At 44.7% G+C, this 19,446-nt stretch overlaps 1 protein-coding gene across 3 annotated transcripts in view; it reads right to left on the reverse strand.

Annotated features, from left to right (window-relative positions):
- Nucleotides 1-307: 307 nt before the first annotated feature.
- LOC121329978 (TOG array regulator of axonemal microtubules protein 1-like) overlaps nt 308-19,446 on the reverse strand; it is a 30,142-nt gene continuing 11,003 nt past the window's right edge. The window contains exons 5-22 of one of the 3 annotated variants that reach the window (XM_041276138.1): nt 14,045-14,304; nt 13,089-13,345; nt 12,518-12,615; nt 12,066-12,218; nt 11,602-11,700; nt 10,193-10,368; nt 9,572-9,731; nt 9,135-9,263; nt 8,743-8,896; nt 7,749-7,854; nt 7,349-7,581; nt 6,918-7,076; nt 6,591-6,717; nt 5,939-6,054; nt 5,332-5,512; nt 4,642-4,861; nt 4,176-4,262; nt 308-3,426 (exon numbers count right to left, since the gene is read on the reverse strand). In XM_041276138.1, coding sequence (XP_041132072.1) covers nt 3,170-3,426; nt 4,176-4,262; nt 4,642-4,861; nt 5,332-5,512; nt 5,939-6,054; nt 6,591-6,717; nt 6,918-7,076; nt 7,349-7,581; nt 7,749-7,854; nt 8,743-8,896; nt 9,135-9,263; nt 9,572-9,731; nt 10,193-10,368; nt 11,602-11,700; nt 12,066-12,218; nt 12,518-12,615; nt 13,089-13,345; nt 14,045-14,304 — 2,972 coding nt within the window. In that variant the 3' untranslated portion in view covers nt 308-3,169. Of the gene's footprint in view, nt 3,427-4,175; nt 4,263-4,641; nt 4,862-5,331; nt 5,513-5,938; nt 6,055-6,590; nt 6,718-6,917; nt 7,077-7,348; nt 7,582-7,748; nt 7,855-8,742; nt 8,897-9,134; nt 9,264-9,571; nt 9,732-10,192; nt 10,369-11,601; nt 11,701-12,065; nt 12,219-12,517; nt 12,616-13,088; nt 13,346-14,044; nt 14,308-19,446 lie in introns of all 3 variants that reach the window. The other 2 variants (XM_041276137.1, XM_041276139.1) reach the window with 2 other exon arrangements.

The following is a 19,446-nucleotide window of genomic DNA, read 5'->3' on the forward strand; positions in this document are numbered from 1 at the left end:
TTTTTTTTCCTCTCTCTAAAACGAGTACAGTACCATTCAGCTGTGAGAAATTCAGTGAGAAGGCTCTATTAGCACCGGCACTAGTTACTGAGAAATACAGAAACATGCTCTTCATATCTTTACAAATCAATAGCCTGAAAAGTAAGATGATTTTAGTCTTCTGCACACAAAAGCACTGGAATTACAGCCAACACCTCGGACACTGTGAATTTAGGCATTCGTAAACATTTAAAATATATGGAACAAAAATATTTATATACTGTGTGTGTGTGTGTGTGTGTGTGTGTGTGTGTGTGTGTGTGTGTGTATATATATATATATATATATATATATTTTATTTCCTGTATTCGTTTGTCTTAAATGAAAATAAAAATAAAAGGTAAGCACGTTATTACAGCAACTCTCAATACATCGCAAAAAACTAGATTGTTATATTTTAAAGCCAAGATTATAGATAGATAGATAGATAGATAATTCAATGTAACAGCAGCACGATTGAGCTAATACTGTGCAAATACACAACTGGAGCATTCAAAAACACAAAACAACAAAATGTGAAATATATCAGGGGTTCTGGAAGAGGGTCGCTGGGGATGAGGGGGCTGAACAAACGCATTATAGCTCCAACAGGTCTACTATAGAATAGACAAGGGGGGCTGCTTCAATGATCGAAAATACCGCTAGCCATCCTCTAACTATATAAAAATCCCAACAGGTGGAGATTAATTGTTCATCTTATTAAAAAAAAAATTATAATAAAAAAAATCACTAAATACTGTACGAGAAACCCAGTGGAATGAGTTCTGTGATAGAAGAGGTCTGGGTTTGGCTGTGCATGTGGAGTCCAGTGGAATGAGTTCTGTGATAGAAGAGGTCTGGGTTTGGCTGTGCAAGTGGAGCCCAGTGGAATGAGTTCTGTGATAGAAGAGGTCTGGGTTTGGCTGTGCATGTGGAGTCCAGTGGAATGAGTTCTGTGATAGAAGAGGTCTGGGTTTGGCTGTGCGAGTGGAGCTCAGTGGAATGAGTTCTGTGATAGAAGAGGTCTGGGTTTGGCTGTGCGAGTGGAGCTCAGTGGAATGAGTTCTGTGATAGAAGAGGTCTGGGTTTGGCTGTGCACGTGGAGTCCAGTGGAATGAGTTCTGTGATAGAAGAGGTCTGGGTTTGGCTGTGTGTGTGGAGCCCAGTGGAATCAGTTCTGTGATAGAAGAGGTCTGGGTTTGGCTGTGCGCGTGGAGCCCAGTAGTATCAGTTCTGTGATAGAAGAGGTCTGGGTTTGGCTGTGTGTGTGGAGCCCAGTGGAATCAGTTCTGTGATAGAAGAGGTCTGGGTTTGGCTGTGCGCGTGGAGCCCAGTGGAATCAGTTCTGTGATAGAAGAGGTCTGGGTTTGGCTGTGTGTGTGGAACCCAGTGGAATCAGCTCTGTGATAGAAAAGGTCTGGGTTTAGTTGTGCTCGTGCTATCAGTATCTAGCACATCGTTTAAAAAGTGCCTATTCTGACAGATATGTAAGACATACAGCTGTTAGACAACTGTGCAGTTAGATCTAAAAAAAAAAAAAAAAAAAAAAAACATTCTTTAAGAAACACCTGAGCTAAAGCTTTGTGAACAGGGTCCACTGTATCATAATATATTGCAGTGCTGGAACAAGTAATATTGGAGCAAACACTGCTCGAGATGTATTCGGTGGAACAAATCACCAAGCTTGCATTTGCTAAACAAGACAGAATTCAAATATGGCTGTAGCAACCATATAATGAATGCAAAGGAAGCCAGTGCATACATGACATCTGCAATAAATAACACACATTCTGCTGTTCAGAACAGCGCTTCTCTGCTTTCTTTCATAGAGAATTTCATGGGGTACCGTTTGTTTTTGTTGGTCTTTTTTTTTTTTTTTTTTTTTACTGTGATTTGGTACTTCTGTTTTTTGACCAAATTCAAAAATTGTATCTGTCAATATTATGAAATAATATTGGAATGTCCCAGCACTTAATATATTGAGATGCATGTCAATAATACACAGAGGATCCCTTTAAAATATTGAGATGCATGTCAATAACACACAGAGGATCCCTTTAATATATTGAGATGCATGTCAATAATACACAGAGGATCGCTTTAAAATATTGAGATGCATGTCAATAACACACAGAGGATTCCTTTAATATATTGAGATGCATGTCAATAACACACAGAGGATTCCTTTAATATATTGAGATGCATGTCAATAACACACAGAGGATCCCTTTAATATATTGAGATGCATGTCAATAACACACAGAGGATCCCTTTAATATATTGAGATGCATGTCAATAACACACAGAGGATCCCTTTAATATATTGAGATGCATGTCAATAATACACAGAGGATTCCTTTAATATATTGAGATGCATGTCAATAACACACAAAGGATCCATTTAAGAGGAGTCCCACTTTTAGAAAGTTTGAGAACCACTGAAATAGATTTTTTTTTTAGTTTTTGTCACAGTCAAGACTAATATAAAACACTAAACCCCAGTCACTTTTTTTTTTTTTTAAAGACATCCCAGTGAATCACAAAGATCTTGGCAACATGTTAACAAAAAGAAAAACTCACATACATGTTCAATTTCGAACAGGAACTGTATTTTGTGCATTATAGGAGCATACATTCTGCAGCGACTTTTCAGAAGTTCGTGTTCATTTTATATTCGTAACTGATCCACACAGCTTCAATGTGTGCCGGCTCTGTGGTGTGCAAAAATAGCAACTTTTTTTTATTTTTTGGGGGGGGGGGGACCTGCTTTAAAAAGGCATTCAACCTGATCTGGTGCTCATAATATATATTTGTGTTCTTCACACTGCGCAGGAAGTCTTTCATTGAATAATCTCAGTCTAGTTCTCTTCTTTTGATTCGGATCTAGCGCTTATGTAGAGTTGATTCCAAGATGATTGCTTCCCTCTTGTGCTATTTGGAAATTCTCCCCATTAAAAAAGTGCAGGCACTGTGATCATCACTGTAAAATAATGCCATTTGTTCTCAAGCAAACATCTTGATGTAGATTGTTGTTTTTGTATTTTTTTTAGGTTTTGTGTTTTTTTTTTAAATAGTTTTTTCATTGTAGTTTTTTAAATCCATGTGTGTGTCTGTGTGTGTGTGTGTGTCAGTGTGTGTTTCGATTGTGGATTCAGGTAGTAATCTCCAGCAGTTCTAGTACGTTCTTGCTGGTTTGTGGAGACTTGTTGGCGGCGAGGCTCAGCAGGTTGCTGTCGCCCATGTGTGCGGAGAGAGCTTGGCAGAGCTTGGCGGTGGAGCCCCGCATGCTGCTCCCCTTCCCTGGCAGAGTGCTGCCGCTGCTCACATTGCTCACGAGGTGCCACAGGAGGGGCAGCACCCGCTGTTCCACCAGCTGAGGCTTTCGTGGATACAGCTCCGTCACGAGATCTGAAACACACAGAATTTGTAGCAATCAGAGCAGAGGTGGTGTAACCTAATCAAATATGGGCAATAATCATCCATGCATTGAGAACACTTCGATAATCAAAAATCAGAAGCAAAAAAAAAAAAAAAAAAAAAAAAAAATGCAGTTATCTTTTTCATTAAAACCTTCAAATGAAACTAAAGGTGCTGGTAATATAATATATACGTCAGGGTTCAAATAGGTGGCTTATACAGGTGCTCCCCTTAAATATCGCCCCCCCTCTGTACAATCTATAAAGCTGCTTTGTCAGTCAACCTGGTTGTCAGTTCAGTTTGTTTACATTCACAAGTAGCAGTTTCAACAGAAGGAAAGCAAACGTTACGTCCCTTTTGAATCGAGCTAACAAAATAAACCCCAATATCACTGCAGCAGCAGAAGGCAAAAACAAACATGTTTTTTTTTTAAGCTCAGAAAGGCACACGGGGATCCCCTTGCCCCCTTTTTTTTATACCAATAACATTTTAAAGAAACACACCTAGGATAGCTCATATTTCAAAATAGGAAAATGGTGTGAGCCACTTCATTGCAGTACCACTAATAGCCACCTAGAGGTGCTCTCTTCTCATTTACTTTCTCTGTTCACACTCAGGAATGCAGACAACCCTTCATGACACCTGGGCTTACGGTACAGGGTGAGAAAAGGCACTGCCCTGGGTTATTCCTGGGTTGCCATGGCAGTTTCCACCAGTGCAGCGGCTTGGTGTTTATTTACCTGCCACCTTTTCAGTCATGTCCTGTTTGGCCCTCCCAGTCAGGTACTGAGCCTTGGTGCAGAAAGGCTGGAGCAGCATGCTGTTATCTACAAGACAAGAGGCACACAATTATTTCATCGCGGCTCATTTTCAATCAAAGGTGTTGGACTGGCTGATGACGTGCCTCTCTGTCAGCAGAGCAGGGGCAGCACTGATAAAGGGTAGCTTTGAGCTTGCACACCATCTCAAGGGGCTACAGTTCAGGCTCCGTGGCTTTCCCATCTTTGGCATGCAAATCTCATTGCTGCTGAACTGTGTGGCGGCTGCAGAAGGCCACCAAACCACACTGAAACTGGGACCCAAGGTGGTGAAAGGCAAGGCCATTACCCTACTGTACCAACCTGGCCTCTGGAGTGACTCCGGGGCAACTGCACTATTACGGTGGGCTAGCAAACTTGAAGAGGCGAGAACAGCTTGAATGCTCACCTAGCTGCTCAGACAGACAGTGCAGGGCGTTGATGGCCGCAGTGTAGATCGCGCTGTTCTTGGAGTTTAGGTTGGTGTCCACAATGGCAGGGACCAGGATGTAGACTACCTGGGACAGGTGGTTCCCCAGCAAGAGGATGATCTTCTGCAGGGACTCCAGGGCCATCAGGCTCACTTTGCTGTTGGAGTCGTGCAGGCGGGTCTTAAAGGCATCGAAAATCTGCAAGAGCACAGCAGGAATGCATCAGCTTGAGAGGCAGGGGGAGGGGGCTAGCCTGAAAGGGATGCTTTTCACTTTCAGCGTTTCCCTAGTATTCAATTTCTTGCCTGTTTAATATCCTAATATGTGCAGGCATGAAAATAAGACTCCTATTGCACAGCAGCTTCACCCAGACCAGGTTTTATTACGAACTTGCTCAGGTTGCACAGTGTGTAGGTAACAAGCTCAGGTGTGTCTTATTAAATCTCATCGTAAAATAAGGAACGGATCAAAACAGTTCTGCAACGGGAGTCAAATTTCCATCCTTGATGTGTGTTGTCCATTGTTCTCTATTGAACAGCCCTGCCCACTTCATAAATTCAGCTTTCAGAAGTGATTGGGAAAAAAGTACATTCTCGCACGCCCTTTTCATCGATCTTTAAAAGTCTCATTCATGTTAAAAACAATAAAGAAGACAGCACTGCACTTACCGGAAACATGTTAGAAACAACAAGGTCCTGGTTTGTTTCACATTCCGACACCAGCTGGTGGATCCCTTTGACACGCTCCCTGAAGTCCTTGGAGTTGAGCGTGCCGGTGAGCTGCTTGATGAACTCGTGGTTATCCACAAGGTTCCGCACAGCTGGCTTCCAGGTCGACTCGCCGGGCTCTCTGTTCAAATGACGGGGAAGAGCAACGTTTCATACAAATGACAAGTACAGCAGCCTCTTCAAGACACAGAGACAAGGCCAACGTGTACCGCGTGGAGAGTCAGCACACTAAACACATTCCTCTAAACGGGACAACTAAGAGATGCTTCACATTTTATCCATCGTCCAGTGATACAAGCAAAGCTCATTTCAACATCGAACAATCACGGTCCTGCAGGGCCATTCCGCTCCAGATCAGGCACAATGAGATAATCAACTATGCCAGGGTCTGGACAGAGGTTTAATTGGTTCAGTTAAACAACTTAGACCAGGGCTGGAATCAAGAGCAGGAGTGCAAGGGTCAGCCCTGCACAGCTTCTGGTCGAAGTGACTGTCACTGAGTGCATTCCGTTCTGGTCTTTACCTCTGAATACAGAGACGCACTGACCTGGCGATGGAGCTGTGGGGCTCCCGGGTGTTGGAAGACGCCCGGATCGTGCCGCTGCCAGGGAGTGATCGTCTCCCCCTTGCCGATGGGGCGTCCTGGGGGATTTCTCCCAGGCCCTGCAAGAGGAAAAGAAGAAAAAAAAAAAAAAAAAGCACAAAGCGTCAGACTTCATCCATTGCAGTGTCTGATTTAAGCTGACTGTTTGAGGATAGAATCCCAAGTCCACTCTCTATATTGTGTATGTAAACCAGTTTGGAACTGGAATCAGGCTGGGGGATTTTAATCAGATTCAAGTGGATAATCGGAAGCTTTGATGTTTGGCATGTACGCAGATTCAAAAGGAAAATCACAAAAAGTATAAAAGGTTTTTAAAGAGTTTTATCACTTTCATTCTTAGAAATGTATCATTATTAGCAATGCATCATTATTAGCAATGTATCATTAATAGCAATGTATCTTTTTATAAGCAAAAGGATACATTGCAAATAATGCATTTATATAAATACATAAACGATTGCTATTTTTAAAATTTCCATTTATATATCATAAAATAAACAATCTAAAATAATAGAAATGTGCATACATGTTTATTTCTTTGATAATTGTTTTCTTTCTCTTTCAAAGCCAGCCTGAATAAGAAATTCTAAAGTACCTTCAGCCGTAGAGTATGCACAGTATCCTTGATGTACGGTAGGTCTTTTGGCAATAAATATTTTTCAAGCACTTTGTCGAAGTCTTGATGTGACATCATGAGGTAAATCATCTGACGGCCGTAGTATCTGAAATGATCAGGATCAGGTCAAAGAGGGCTGGACACACGAGTCACAAACAATAAACTCATCAGGCTGGATCACTTCCGGTTTTCACAAGCGTAAACACTGCACTACTCCGATATCAGGACGGGGTTACCAGGTGAGATTTCACAAGTTCAAGCAGACAAAAGTCTGGGGCAATGTTTCCAGTGCCAGCTGAGCAGTACCTGGTTTCCGGAGAGCTATCCTGGGTGAACTTTGCCACGGCTGGTAAGAGTCGATCAGTAACGTCTCTGATTCCGGAGAGCAGACGGCCTGGCCCCATCCTCTCCACCAGCCCAGAGAGATGCAGCGCGGTGCATTTCCTCACCACGGAGTTCAGGTGACTAAGGGAAAGAGAATCGTGTGAGTCAGCAGAACAGCACGGAGCCTGCACCTTACCAAGCAAGCCATGCAGCAGGAGGAGAGCGATGTTAACATGCCTCAGCTATGCTAGTAACACGCATCCCTGAGAATTGCTCTAAATACAAAACCATAGTTATAGACAAAAGTTTTACATTGCTGTGAATTTCACCTGGAACCACCCCCCCCCCCCCCCCGGCCCCCGCCCCCCAGGCTGCCTCTCACCTGGAGCCCCCGCCTCCAGGCTGCCTCTCACCTGGAGCCCCCAGCGATGAGTGCGCACAGCGCTCTGGCCGGAGTCACATTGCTGACCATGGCGCCCAGGGCTTTGTCCACGTCCTCCCTGATGAAGGTGTTGGATTCTCCTGCTTTGTGCAGCAGCACTCTGACGGTGCCGTCCAGCTCTTGCTCCATGGTCTTCAGGTGGGTGAACATGTCCCCCAGACACAACACCGCCACACGGGACACGCCCGAACGCAGGTTCTTCACCTGGAGACGGAGGAGGAGGAGGAGGAGGCAGGTGAACAGGCCATTCTTTCATGGCCTGTAAAAGCTTACCACAGGATAAGAGTTTTTCAAAACAGCAGGTAAACACGCTGGGTCTCAGTGTTTTGCTCTACACTTCCCTGATCCAATCGTACACTGACAAGACTCACCTCACGAATCATAGCGAGCGCTATGTCGTGAAGCCTCGTTGCCAGCACATCCGGATGGTAGATGGATAAACTTCTTACAAAGCCAATGCCTTCTATCTTCTTTTCCCTATGAGAAAACCAAAAAAAAAATTACATATATATATATATATATATATATATATATATATAATATATATATAATATATATATATATAATAAACTAAAAAAGTTAAAAGGTGAACCATTGCTGAGTCAGTTATAGATGAACATTAAAGCGAAGATGCCAACACTGAACAGGTTCCATACAATGCATTTTCCATTTCTGACCAAATAAGATAATCTATAAACTGATAAAAACATTCAATGGTGCTCAATTTAGAAATACTAAATGAAAGACAATAAATTGAATTGACAAAGGATTTGACTAGAATTCTCCATGTTTTCCAGTCAAAAATGGTTCTGATTGAGTGAAATGTGTTTGAAAGGTCTGATCTGTGATAATGATAATGATGCACAGGGTTAGCTGATGTGTTTGAAAGGTCTGATCTGTGCTCATGTTAACTATGCACAGGGTTAGCTGATGTGTTTGAAAGGTCTGATCTGTGCTCATGTTAACTATGCACAGGGTTAGCTGATGTGTTTGAAAGGTCTGATCTGTGCTCATGTTAATGATGCACAGGGTTAGCTGATGTGTTTGAAAGGTCTGATCTGTGCTCATGTTAACTATGCACAGGGTTAGCTGATGTGTTTGAAAGGTCTGATCTGTGCTCATGTTAACTATGCACAGGGTTAGCTGATGTGTTTGAAAGGTCTGATCTGTGCTCATGTTAACGATGCACAGGGTTAGCTGATGTGTTTGAAAGGTCTGATCTGTGCTCATGTTAATGATGCACAGGGTTAGCTGATGTGTTTGAAAGGTCTGATCTGTGCTCATGTTAACGATGCACAGTTAGCTGATGTGTTTGAAAGGTCTGATCTGTGATAATGATAATGATGCACAGTTAGCTGTGTTTACCAGTCGTCGTCAGCCATGAGCCGGAGGGCCTCAGGGAGCGCTTGCTCGGGTTTGGAGAAGGGCCGCACGTCTGAGGGCTCCACGGTCTCACTGGTGCGGGGGACGGAGCTGGCCCCCTGCTTGCGCTGGGGCTGGGGGCCAGCAGACACCTCGTCTGGGGGACACATCATAGGGCATAGGGTAAAGCACAGGGTTACAAACACTCAGAGACCCACAGTCATAAGGTATACAGGGGCATGCGCTTCATGTTATAAAAATGAACAAGATTTCTGATATTTTTAATAGTAGACTTTCTTCAATTACCACTGATTTGTTTAGGTTGTGCCTCCCGCCCCGTCCTGCATGCCTTTCAGGGATGCTGGCTTAAAAGCAGAGTGATAAACAGTTCCTACCTGAGCTGGGGGAGCGCGCCTTCCTCAAGCTAGGAGTCAATTTCAAGGGAGGGGGGCTGAGGGGGGTGATTTCTGCTGACACAGACTCAGCCTTGGATTTCAGAAGCACACCTCCGTTCACACTCAGATCTGCAGTGGGGAAAAACAACACAAGCATTTAACCCTCTGCTTACCACCATATAGGAATTCTCTGGGTTTTTTCACACATACCACAATGATTAAGCATTAGTAATTAACACTGCAGGGGGTAGTAATGCTATTATATTATAAACCATTTAGTTTTGTATATGGAGACAGGTTTCTGTTTAAAGTGGGTTTCAAGAGTCTACAGACCTGCAGGTTAATGATGGCTCAACTCGGAAGCAGTTTATAATGACCAGCGGTGCAATGATGTCAATACACCATCATTTCCATTGCTAAAAAACCCCAGTGTGTACCGTCCGGGCTGCTGTCGATTTCGATTGCTCTCAGGCGCTCCCTCAGGCTCTCCTCGAGTCTCTCCTTCCTCTCCTGTTCCCTCAGGAGCTGCTCCCTCTCTGCCCTGTTCTTCCTCCGTCTCATCTTATCACGGGCTGACTTGGAGATGGCCACTGTCACCTGCGCACCAAAACAAAGCCCGGGCATGCTTGACATCCAAGAAGAAGATTCACCCAGAACAAAAAATCCCAGGTTTAAAGAAAGTCAAGTGAACATCACTCCATCAGAGCATGAAACACGCTTACAAGAGACTGTGCACAGTCCTTTCCAAACAGGCTAGGATAGGAAGAGGATAGGAAAGCCATCCCTTCTTCATATAAACAATCGAGTGATAATCATGAATGCTGTGCTCATTTATCAGGAGATGACTGAAGAACGGCTAGCGTGGTATTATTACACAATCACTACTCCGGATCACTATGTTAAAAACACAAAAACAACTCCAGCAATAAGCAGCCGGCCTCTAGAGGAAGAAACTGAAAGTTACAGGTTTATTTTATGGTCGGCTGCCAACAACAAGTGCAAAGAAAATAAAAAGCAATGGCGCCGTCTCCCTCTTAGCTGTGCTCTGCAGCACTCACTTCTCTCTCAGCCTGGTCGCTGCTCTCAAAGGTGCCGTGGCTATTCTGATGGACAGATTTCCCATAGATGGCAGGGGGGGTCTCCGTGCCGTGCTTCCCAGCACTGTCCCCGTTCTCTGCAGAGCACAGCATGGCCTGGCTGTAGGTCAAAGAAGCCGTCGGGCTTCCAAACACACCTTTAAAACAAAACCGAGTAAAAAATATATATGAACAGCAGAGAAACAGCTCTTTATGCGCTAGAAACTGGGGACCGTTTCACCAGTTCAGCACATTGCAATCCCCTACAGCACCTGTCCTCGTCACAGCCGCTGAGGAAGGGGGCGACACCTTGGTTACAATAAATCATTTCATTTCAGACGATCAGCAGCCCGAGATCCAAATACACACACACAAAAAAATCATTAAAAGTCTATCAAAACAGATTTCCAAAAGGAAGGACTTACGAGTCATTCAAACCTAGGAGCAGATACGTCAGAATGCAGGTTAGATAACTTGATGTTGCTTTTACAACTGTACTTATTCAGCTGTGTTCCACGTTCAAATTCCTTTTCAAAATTAAACACTTTCACTTTTTGGTCTTGTTTATTGTCCAACTAAAAGTATCAACATTGTTTCTTCTTTTTTTTAATCTTCCACAGCACTTCAGAGATCGACAAAATAAAAGTATTGCAAAATCAAAAGTATTGAAAAAAAACTGCTCTGTGTACCTCATCTTCACTTAACAAAGCCTCTTCATTGTACCTCCTGCAAATATCCAGTATGACCATTTGGAAACGTACATTACAAAAGACCGCAAAGTTTTAATTTTAAAGTAACAATAAAGCAAATTAAGAAAATTCTCAAACAAGCCATAGGAAAGCCCAATCCCTCTCTCCCTGAGTTTTCTGTGTGTTTCTGGGAGTGTCGCCACAGCATTCACTGCGTCCGGCATGCTTCCTTGTCTACTGATACATGCAGTTTACATGGCAACAGAGAAGCATGGGAGCCAGGCAGCGCGAGGGCTGAAGCCAGAACAATAAGAGAGAGCACTGAACCTGTAATGGGTTGCTATGTTCAAACAGCAACAGCATAAGAAGCCATAAAACAATATACTGCACACGTAGCATGCAGGCAACGTGTAAGCAATGAGGAAATGAGTTACCTATTGAACAAGGACAGCAGAAGAGTCTGTGGAACTACGGCCTCTCTGTCCAATACCTGTTGCTTTTGTATGTTTGTTTTAGTGATTTTAAAATGAAAATGGAACAAGACCACCCTCGTCTGACATAGAAAAACCGCTGCGTTTAAGAAAGAAATGGCCAGAACTTTTTGTACAACTGCAATCACTGCAACCCAACAGACTGAAGATTACCCATTGCTGATGTTAGGGCTGTTCTTGTTTTTTCTACTTTCCGAGATGGAACACTGACCTTTGCCAACTATGACAACAGAATCTTCATGCATTCCGCTGGCAGAGGTCACTTCATGGTTATTCTGTTGCTGCGTGTTCCCCAAGGATGCTGGGGAACCTGTAACAAAAAACACTGACTCAGTCCTGTCCACCCTGAACCATCCAGGAACTGCAAGACCGAAACCCATGACAAGCTATCATGAAGTCTTGCAATACAGCAAATCTCCATCACGGTCTACAAGTGAGACACTAAACTGACCAGCTAGCCACTCTCAGGTCCAACCATGTCTAATATTTATTTTTATAGTACAGTCTTGGTACAGTATAAAACAATCTTTCTGTACAGTTATGTGGTGTTAAAATAAAGAACCAATCAAATTGATCAATAAAACTCAATACGAAAGAAAACGCTACAGCCAATTTCATAACTCCCAAACACTGTAGATCAGTCCTTATGGACAGAGATCACTGTACGGTACTCGCCTTTAGTGGGCTTTGCGCCTCTGTGTATTTTAGCAGTGGTCAGAGACGGTTCTCCCAGCCTCCCCTCCTCAAGCTCCATGGCTCCATTCGCGTATCCCATTCTCTTCCCGACGACACTCACATCCGATGTTGCTCTGTCGCGGAAGGACACTCCTACAAAACATGCCTCTGCTCATCAGAGCCACTGGGACCAAGCATGCATTTAAGAGGAGGCATCACACAGTGGAAGCCCTGGCTCTAAAAGACGTGGTTCCCCAAGGGGCTCGAGAAGCCCTTTAAAAGATCCCTTTAAAGGACTGCTCACTCACTGTACACTAACAATAAGACTGCATTGAGGGGAACTGCTGATCCCCGGAAAATAACCCAACTGTGTTTGAATGATAAATAGGAATAGCAAGAGCCCATTCAGATGGGGCTGAGGCGGTCAATGTGAAACAGTAGTCTTGAGATACCTTGGTTAGGGCTGTACTCCACAGGGCGAGTGCTCTTCATGATGTCTGGTGTGGCTGCCAGGCGTGGTCTTGCGGCAAACGGATTGAAGCTCTCAGACCTGCAGGAAAAGAAATGTCAATACAGTAGAAAACACACCCTGGATTTGTAATCCACACAGAAAATGAATGAACAGACTTTTTAAAAGCATTTTTGAAGAGAAACTGAATTTAGCCTTAAAATGTAAGAACCCTGTGTTATAACCCACAGGCGCCCAACAGTCAAACAGTGCATGTGACCATCAATACATCTAGTTTAAGCACCAGCGTTCTCTAGGTTAGCCAAACGTTTCCTACAACTATATCTTATTATTATTATTGGTTGTAGTAATAGTTGGTATTAAACTAAAGTCATGTGTGGGCATGTTTGTGTGTGCATGTGTGTGAAATTTATATATATATATATATATATATATATATATATATATATATATATATATATATATATATATATATATATATATATATATATACACACATATGTATGTATGTGTGTATATGTGTGCGTGTAGTGCTCAGCGCTGGTGTGACTCACATGGTCCTGTGGTTCCGCAGTGTGTTGGTGTTGGTGGGGGGTGTGGGGGCGAGCGGGGAGCTCAGGGGCTCCGGAGGGCTGTAGATGCCACTCTCACTGATGGGGCTGGTGAAAGTCGACGAGGCGAGGGAGGAGAAGTCCAGGGTCAGCTCCAGCTTCAGCGCAGAGTCCGGGCTCTTGGCCACCGGGGGGCTGCCGCTCAGCTTCGCTCGTTTCTTCGCTGCGCTGTACCGCAATGAGCGGAGGGAGCTCATCATCTGGAGGAGAGGAAAGGGAGGAGAGAGAGAGAGAGAGAGAGCGAGAGAGAGAGAGAGAGAGAGAGAGAGAGAGAGAGAATGAGACCAATGGCCATTTTCAGAAGCAGCATTTAAACACTCGCTTAAGTGTGCTCTCTCAGCAGGGGGTGCAGGGGAACACTAACACACACTTGTTTACTGAAGAATAAGAAAGTACGCTGGAGAGCTAATGCCCATGCAAGTGTGCATTCTTCATGTAAAAAAATATTACCTGTTAAAAGGCTCACTTAAAAGTGAGACCCTTTAAACTCTGTATAAATGCAGGACAGCACACAGTGAGCACAGTGGCTGGAACTTTGCTTAGCCCTCGTCTATCCTCACACTTGCTTGCTAGTACAGTAAAGACTTGATCTGATATTAATGACCTATGCCAAGTATTTAAAGGAATGTCCCAAGTGCAAAAACATGAAACGACTTTTCAGCGATTTCTTTTAGTGTGTGTCTTGCAAGTTACGCACATACACAAACACACACACAGATACAGTACATACCTCTTCATAATCAGGCTGCCTAATCTTGATTATTCTGGCTATGGGTCTATCCTAACACAAAAAAGATCAAAAAGGCTTGTTGGGCTTGCCAGTAGTTTGGTATTTATGACTTAAGCATCCTAACAAAACCTCAATCCTTTAAAATCAGCTCAGACTTGCACACACTCACACTGACCTCTTCGTGGTCAGGTTCATCATCCTTCACGTCCAGCTCAGACAGGTCCAGCGCGAGGCTCATCTCTCCTCCAGACTCCTGGGTCCCCCCCGCCTTCTTGGGATCCCTCCCTCCTCCGTCAGCGAGGCTGGGTAAGCAGGGCCCCCTTGGGATGGGGGGCACCGGCTTGGTCCCATTAATGCCGCGACGGGAGGAAGGTGTTCGAACCAGAGCAGGTTTCAGGGGGACTGGAGAGTGCTTCTCCTGGGTCAGGTCTACTGTGGGGCACAGAACAAGGTGTTGGTTGGACAAGGATGATTAATAATGATGAGTCTACAGTAGTACAGTATACAAAGACTTCAGACAGCGCCTCCATCAGCAAGTTCCTTTTGACTCTGCAAGTCCGTAGGAGTAGCACTGTGTTACTTGGCTTCATGTAAAGATACTGCGAGTTTTGTGGCAGGGGTAATAAACGTCAGGACGCTGCCAGTGTTTGATGATTAAATTGGGGAGCTCTGTGGTGAGTGGATTGTTGGTGAAGCCGTTATCACCTTGTAAGATTCAGCTGGCCAAAGCTGAAGGGATTTTTAATGTTTTGTACATAACTCGGCTTATCCACTTAGGGAATGAGAAAAATAAACAGTTAAAAGCTCTAACCCTAACCCCACACACCTTGTGACTCCTTGTAGTCCCGGGCTCCTCCGTCAGCGAGGCCAGACAGGCTGGGCCCCCGTGGAATGGGGGGCACTGTCTTGCGCTTACTGAAGCCGCGACGGGAGGCTTGGGTTCTAACTAGAGTGGGAATCAGGGAGACTTGAGAGCGTGTCTTCTGGACCATTTCTACTGTGGGGCACAGCACAATGCATCGATTGGACCATGTCAAGCAGCCAAACGCTTAGACTTACTTAAGTTTCTTATAAGTTTTGCCTTAACACTTCAATAGAGTAATAGCGCACAAAACAAAGACAACAATGACGATGACAACGACAACATCAATGACAACAAAGCATCCTCGTCCTTTGATGAAAGACCCTGGCCACAACTGGCTGCTACTCTGAACTGAACAGCACTACCCACCTACACTACCCATAATTAACTGGCACAACCAACCAAAAGCCCCAGGACACAATCTCTAAACTCAAGGAAAGTTCGGTTTAGTGGTCAAATCATTACACAAGAGCTAGGAGACCTCTAGTAAATATCCCAGCTAATCCACAAAGTCATTTCATACCCCTGTGCCACCCAGCTGTGAACCTGAAGATGCAGGATCCTCGCTAAAGTTATATTTCTATAAAGAAAGAGATAAGGAAAGAAAAAGCTCTCTCCCACACACCTGGTGACTCCTTGTGATCACGGGGTCCTCCGTCAGCGAGGCCAGACAGGCTGGGCTCCCGTGGAATGGGGGGCACTGTCTTGCGCTTACTGAAGCCGCGACGGGAGGCTTGGGTTCTAACTAGAGTGGGAATCAGGGAGACTTGAGAGCGTGTCTTCTGGACCATTTCTACTGTGGGGCACAGCACAATGCATCGATTGGACCATGTCAAGCAGCCAAACGCTTAGACTTACTTAAGTTTCTTATAAGTTTTGCCTTAACACTTCAATAGAGTAATAGCGCACAAAACAAAGACAACAATGACGATGACAACGACAACATCAATGACAACAAAGCATCCTCGTCCTTTGATGAAAGACCCTGGCCACAACTGGCTGCTACTCTGAACTGAACAGCACTACCCACCTACACTACCCATAATTAACTGGCACAACCAACCAAAAGCCCCAGGACACAATCTCTAAACTCAAGGAAAGTTCGGTTTAGTGGTCAAATCATTACACAAGAGCTAGGAGACCTCTAGTAAATATCCCAGCTAATCCACAAAGTCATTTCATACCCCTGTGCCACCCAGCTGTGAACCTGAAGATGCAGGATCCTCGCTAAAGTTATATTTCTATAAAGAAAGAGATAAGGAAAGAAAAAGCTCTCTCCCACACACCTGGTGACTCCTTGTGATCACGGGGTCCTCCGTCAGCGAGGCCAGACAGGCTGGGCTCCCGTGGAATGGGGGGCACTGTCTTGCGCTTACTGAAGCCGCGACGGGAGGCTTGGGTTCTAACTAGAGTGGGAATCAGGGAGACTTGAGAGCGTGTCTTCTGGACCATTTCTACTGTGGGGCACAGCACAATGCATCGATTGGACCATGTCAAGCAGCCAAACGCTTAGACTTACTTAAGTTTCTTATAAGTTTTGCCTTAACACTTCAATAGAGTAATAGCACACAAAACAAAGACAACAATGACGATGACAACGACAACATCAGTGACAACAAAGCATCCTCGTCCTTTGATGAAAGACCTTGGCCACAACTGGCTGCTACTCTGAACTGAACAGCACTACCCACCTACACTACCCATAACTAACTGGCACAACCAACCAAAAGCCCTAGGACACAATCTCTAAACTCAAGGAAAGTTGGGTTTAGTGGTAAAATCATTACACAAGAGCTAGGAGACCTCTAGTAAATATCCCCGTTAATCCACAAAGTCATTTCATACCCCTGTGCCACCCAGCTGTGAACCTGAAGATGCAGGATCCTCGCTAAAGTTATATTTCTATAAAGAAAGAGATAAGGAAAGAAAAAGCTCTCTCCCACACACCTGGTGACTCCTTGTGATCACGGGCTCCTCCGTCAGCGAGGCCAGACAGGCTGGGCTCCCGTGGAATGGGGGGCACTGTCTTGCGCTTACTGAAGCCGCGACGGGAGGCTTGGGTTCTAACTAGAGTGGGAATCAGGGAGACTTGAGAGCGTGTCTTCTGGACCATTTCTACTGTGGGGCACAGCACAATGCATCGATTGGACCATGTCAAGCAGCCAAACGCTTAGACTTACTTAAGTTTCTTATAAGTTTTGCCTTAACACTTCAATAGAGTAATAGCACACAAAACAAAGACAACAATGACGATGACAACGACAACATCAGTGACAACAAAGCATCCTCGTCCTTTGATGAAAGACCCTGGCCACAACTGGCTGCTACTCTGAACTGAACAGCACTACCCACCTACACTACCCATAATTAACTGGCACAACCAACCAAAAGCCCTAGGACACAATCTCTAAACTCAAGGAAAGTTGGGTTTAGTGGTAAAATCATTACACAAGAGCTAGGAGACCTCTAGTAAATATCCCCGTTAATCCACAAAGTCATTTCATACCCCTGTGCCACCCAGCTGTGAACCTGAAGATGCAGGATCCTCGCTAAAGTTACATTTCTATAAAGAAAGAAAGATAAGGAAAGAAAAAGCTCTCTCCCACACACCTTGTGACTCCTTGTGATCACGGGCTCCTCCGTCAGCGAGGCCAGACAGGCTGGGCTCCCGTGGAATGGGGGGCACTGTCTTGCGCTTACTGAAGCCGCGACGGGAGGCTTGGGTTCTAACTAGAGTGGGAATCAGGGAGACTTGAGAGCGTGTCTTCTGGGCCATTTCTACTGTGGGGCACAGCACAATGCATCGACTGGTGAGGAATGAGTCTAACTTTGATAGATAATCTGTGGGTGCGTTAAGAAACTAAGTCTCTCTATGAGCAGCTAAGTGAAAGAACCAACTGAAGCAGATTTCACCTGTGATTTGAGAGAGTGGAAAAATTCTCTCTCCGAGCCCTCCCAGTAACTTAACGCACACCATTAACTTCAGAATCACTCGATCTTACATTATACAGTGAAGTTTATGCAGCTCGTGCCTTTTTACAACACAAGCCCATTGGAAGAACATTGTGTTCCATGGAACTGGTCACCAGTTGACAATGCTGCAAGTTAAAGGTACTCCTGTATTGGTTTCTTCTCATAATGAGCAAACCGCACAAAGGAACTAAATACATTAAACAAACTAGCAGCTAGTGAATTCATACTTTTTAACTTACTTAAGTCTCTTTTAGGTTTTTAATAGAACAGCAGCACACAAAACAACAATGACAAAAGCATCCTTGCCCTTTGATGAAACCCTGGCCACTATAGCCCACAGTCTCTTTTCAACTATTGTTAGTAGCCTAAGTCTGCTACTCTGAACTGTACAGCACGGTCCATTGACACTGCCCTGTACAGCACGGTCCATTGACACTGCCCTGTACAGCACGGTCCATTGACACTGCCCTGTACAGCACGGTCCATTGACACTGCCCTGTACAGAACGGTCCATTGACACTGCCCTGTACAGCACGGTCCATTGACACTGCCCTGTACAGCACGGTCCATTGACACTGTCCTGTACAGCACTGCCCAGTGACACTGTCCTGTACAGCACTGCCCAGTGACACTGTCCTGTACAGCACTGCCCAGTGACACTGTCCTGTACAGCACGGTCCATTGACACTGTCCTGTACAGCACTGCCCAGTGACACTGTCCTGTACAGCACTGCCCAGTGACACTGTCCTGTACAGCACTGCCCACTGACACTGCCCCTTTGACACTGCCCCTTTGACACTGCCCTGTACAGCACTACCCATTGACACTGGCATAACCAGGACTTCAATTCTATGTATAACACAGCTTTTCCACTTAGGGGGCAAGTCACTTCCTATCCCTGTGCCACCCAGATGAGAACTTGAAGAAGCAGGATCCTCGCTGAAACTCTATTTCTATAGACAAACAAACACAACGCACCTCCAGACTGCTGCTTGTGATCCCTGGCTGCTGCGTCAGAGTGGCTAGACGGCCGGGGCCCCCGTGGAATGGGAGGCACCGGCTTGCTCTTACTGAAGCCACAACGGTAGGCGGGGGGTCTAACTATAGTTGGGGCGGAGACCTGAGAGGAGTTCTTCTGGGTCATTTCTACTGTGGGGGTACAGCATAATGCATTTTGATTGGACAGGGATGATATAACTTTATTTAAATAATCTAACTTAAACCTGTAACACTGCAACTTCAGAAATCACTTGATCGTAGGAGTAACGTTGTGGCTTCATTGCAAAGGCATTGAGAGTGCCTGTTTCTTCTTGAGATGAGCAGATCTCGTGAAGACACATGTTTAGGCTTCATGCTTTTTGTTTGCTTACAAGGATTTTAATTGAGCAGATAACAAACAACAACAACAGCAACAAAGTATCCTTGCCCTTTTGATGGCTACCACAGGCTGCTGCCCTGAACTGTATAGCACTACCACTCATTTACACTCTGCAAAACAAACTGCTACAACTAACCAATATCCCCAGGACATAATTAACTCTAAATTGGGTTAATGGTCACGTCATTACAACAGAGCTAGGGGACGCGAATAACCAGGAGCCTCACTAAAATTATATATGTTATGTCTAAGAAAGACTTATTAAGCACTCACGGCTTTAGCTGTTTGCACTTGACGGCCTCATATAGTCAAGACCGACTGTATTATCCGTGACCGAGGGTGTTCCTGCCTTATTAT

This window comes from Polyodon spathula, chromosome 17 (genome assembly GCF_017654505.1).
Source record: "Polyodon spathula isolate WHYD16114869_AA chromosome 17, ASM1765450v1, whole genome shotgun sequence".
NCBI classification, from domain to species: Eukaryota; Metazoa; Chordata; class Actinopteri; order Acipenseriformes; family Polyodontidae; genus Polyodon; species Polyodon spathula.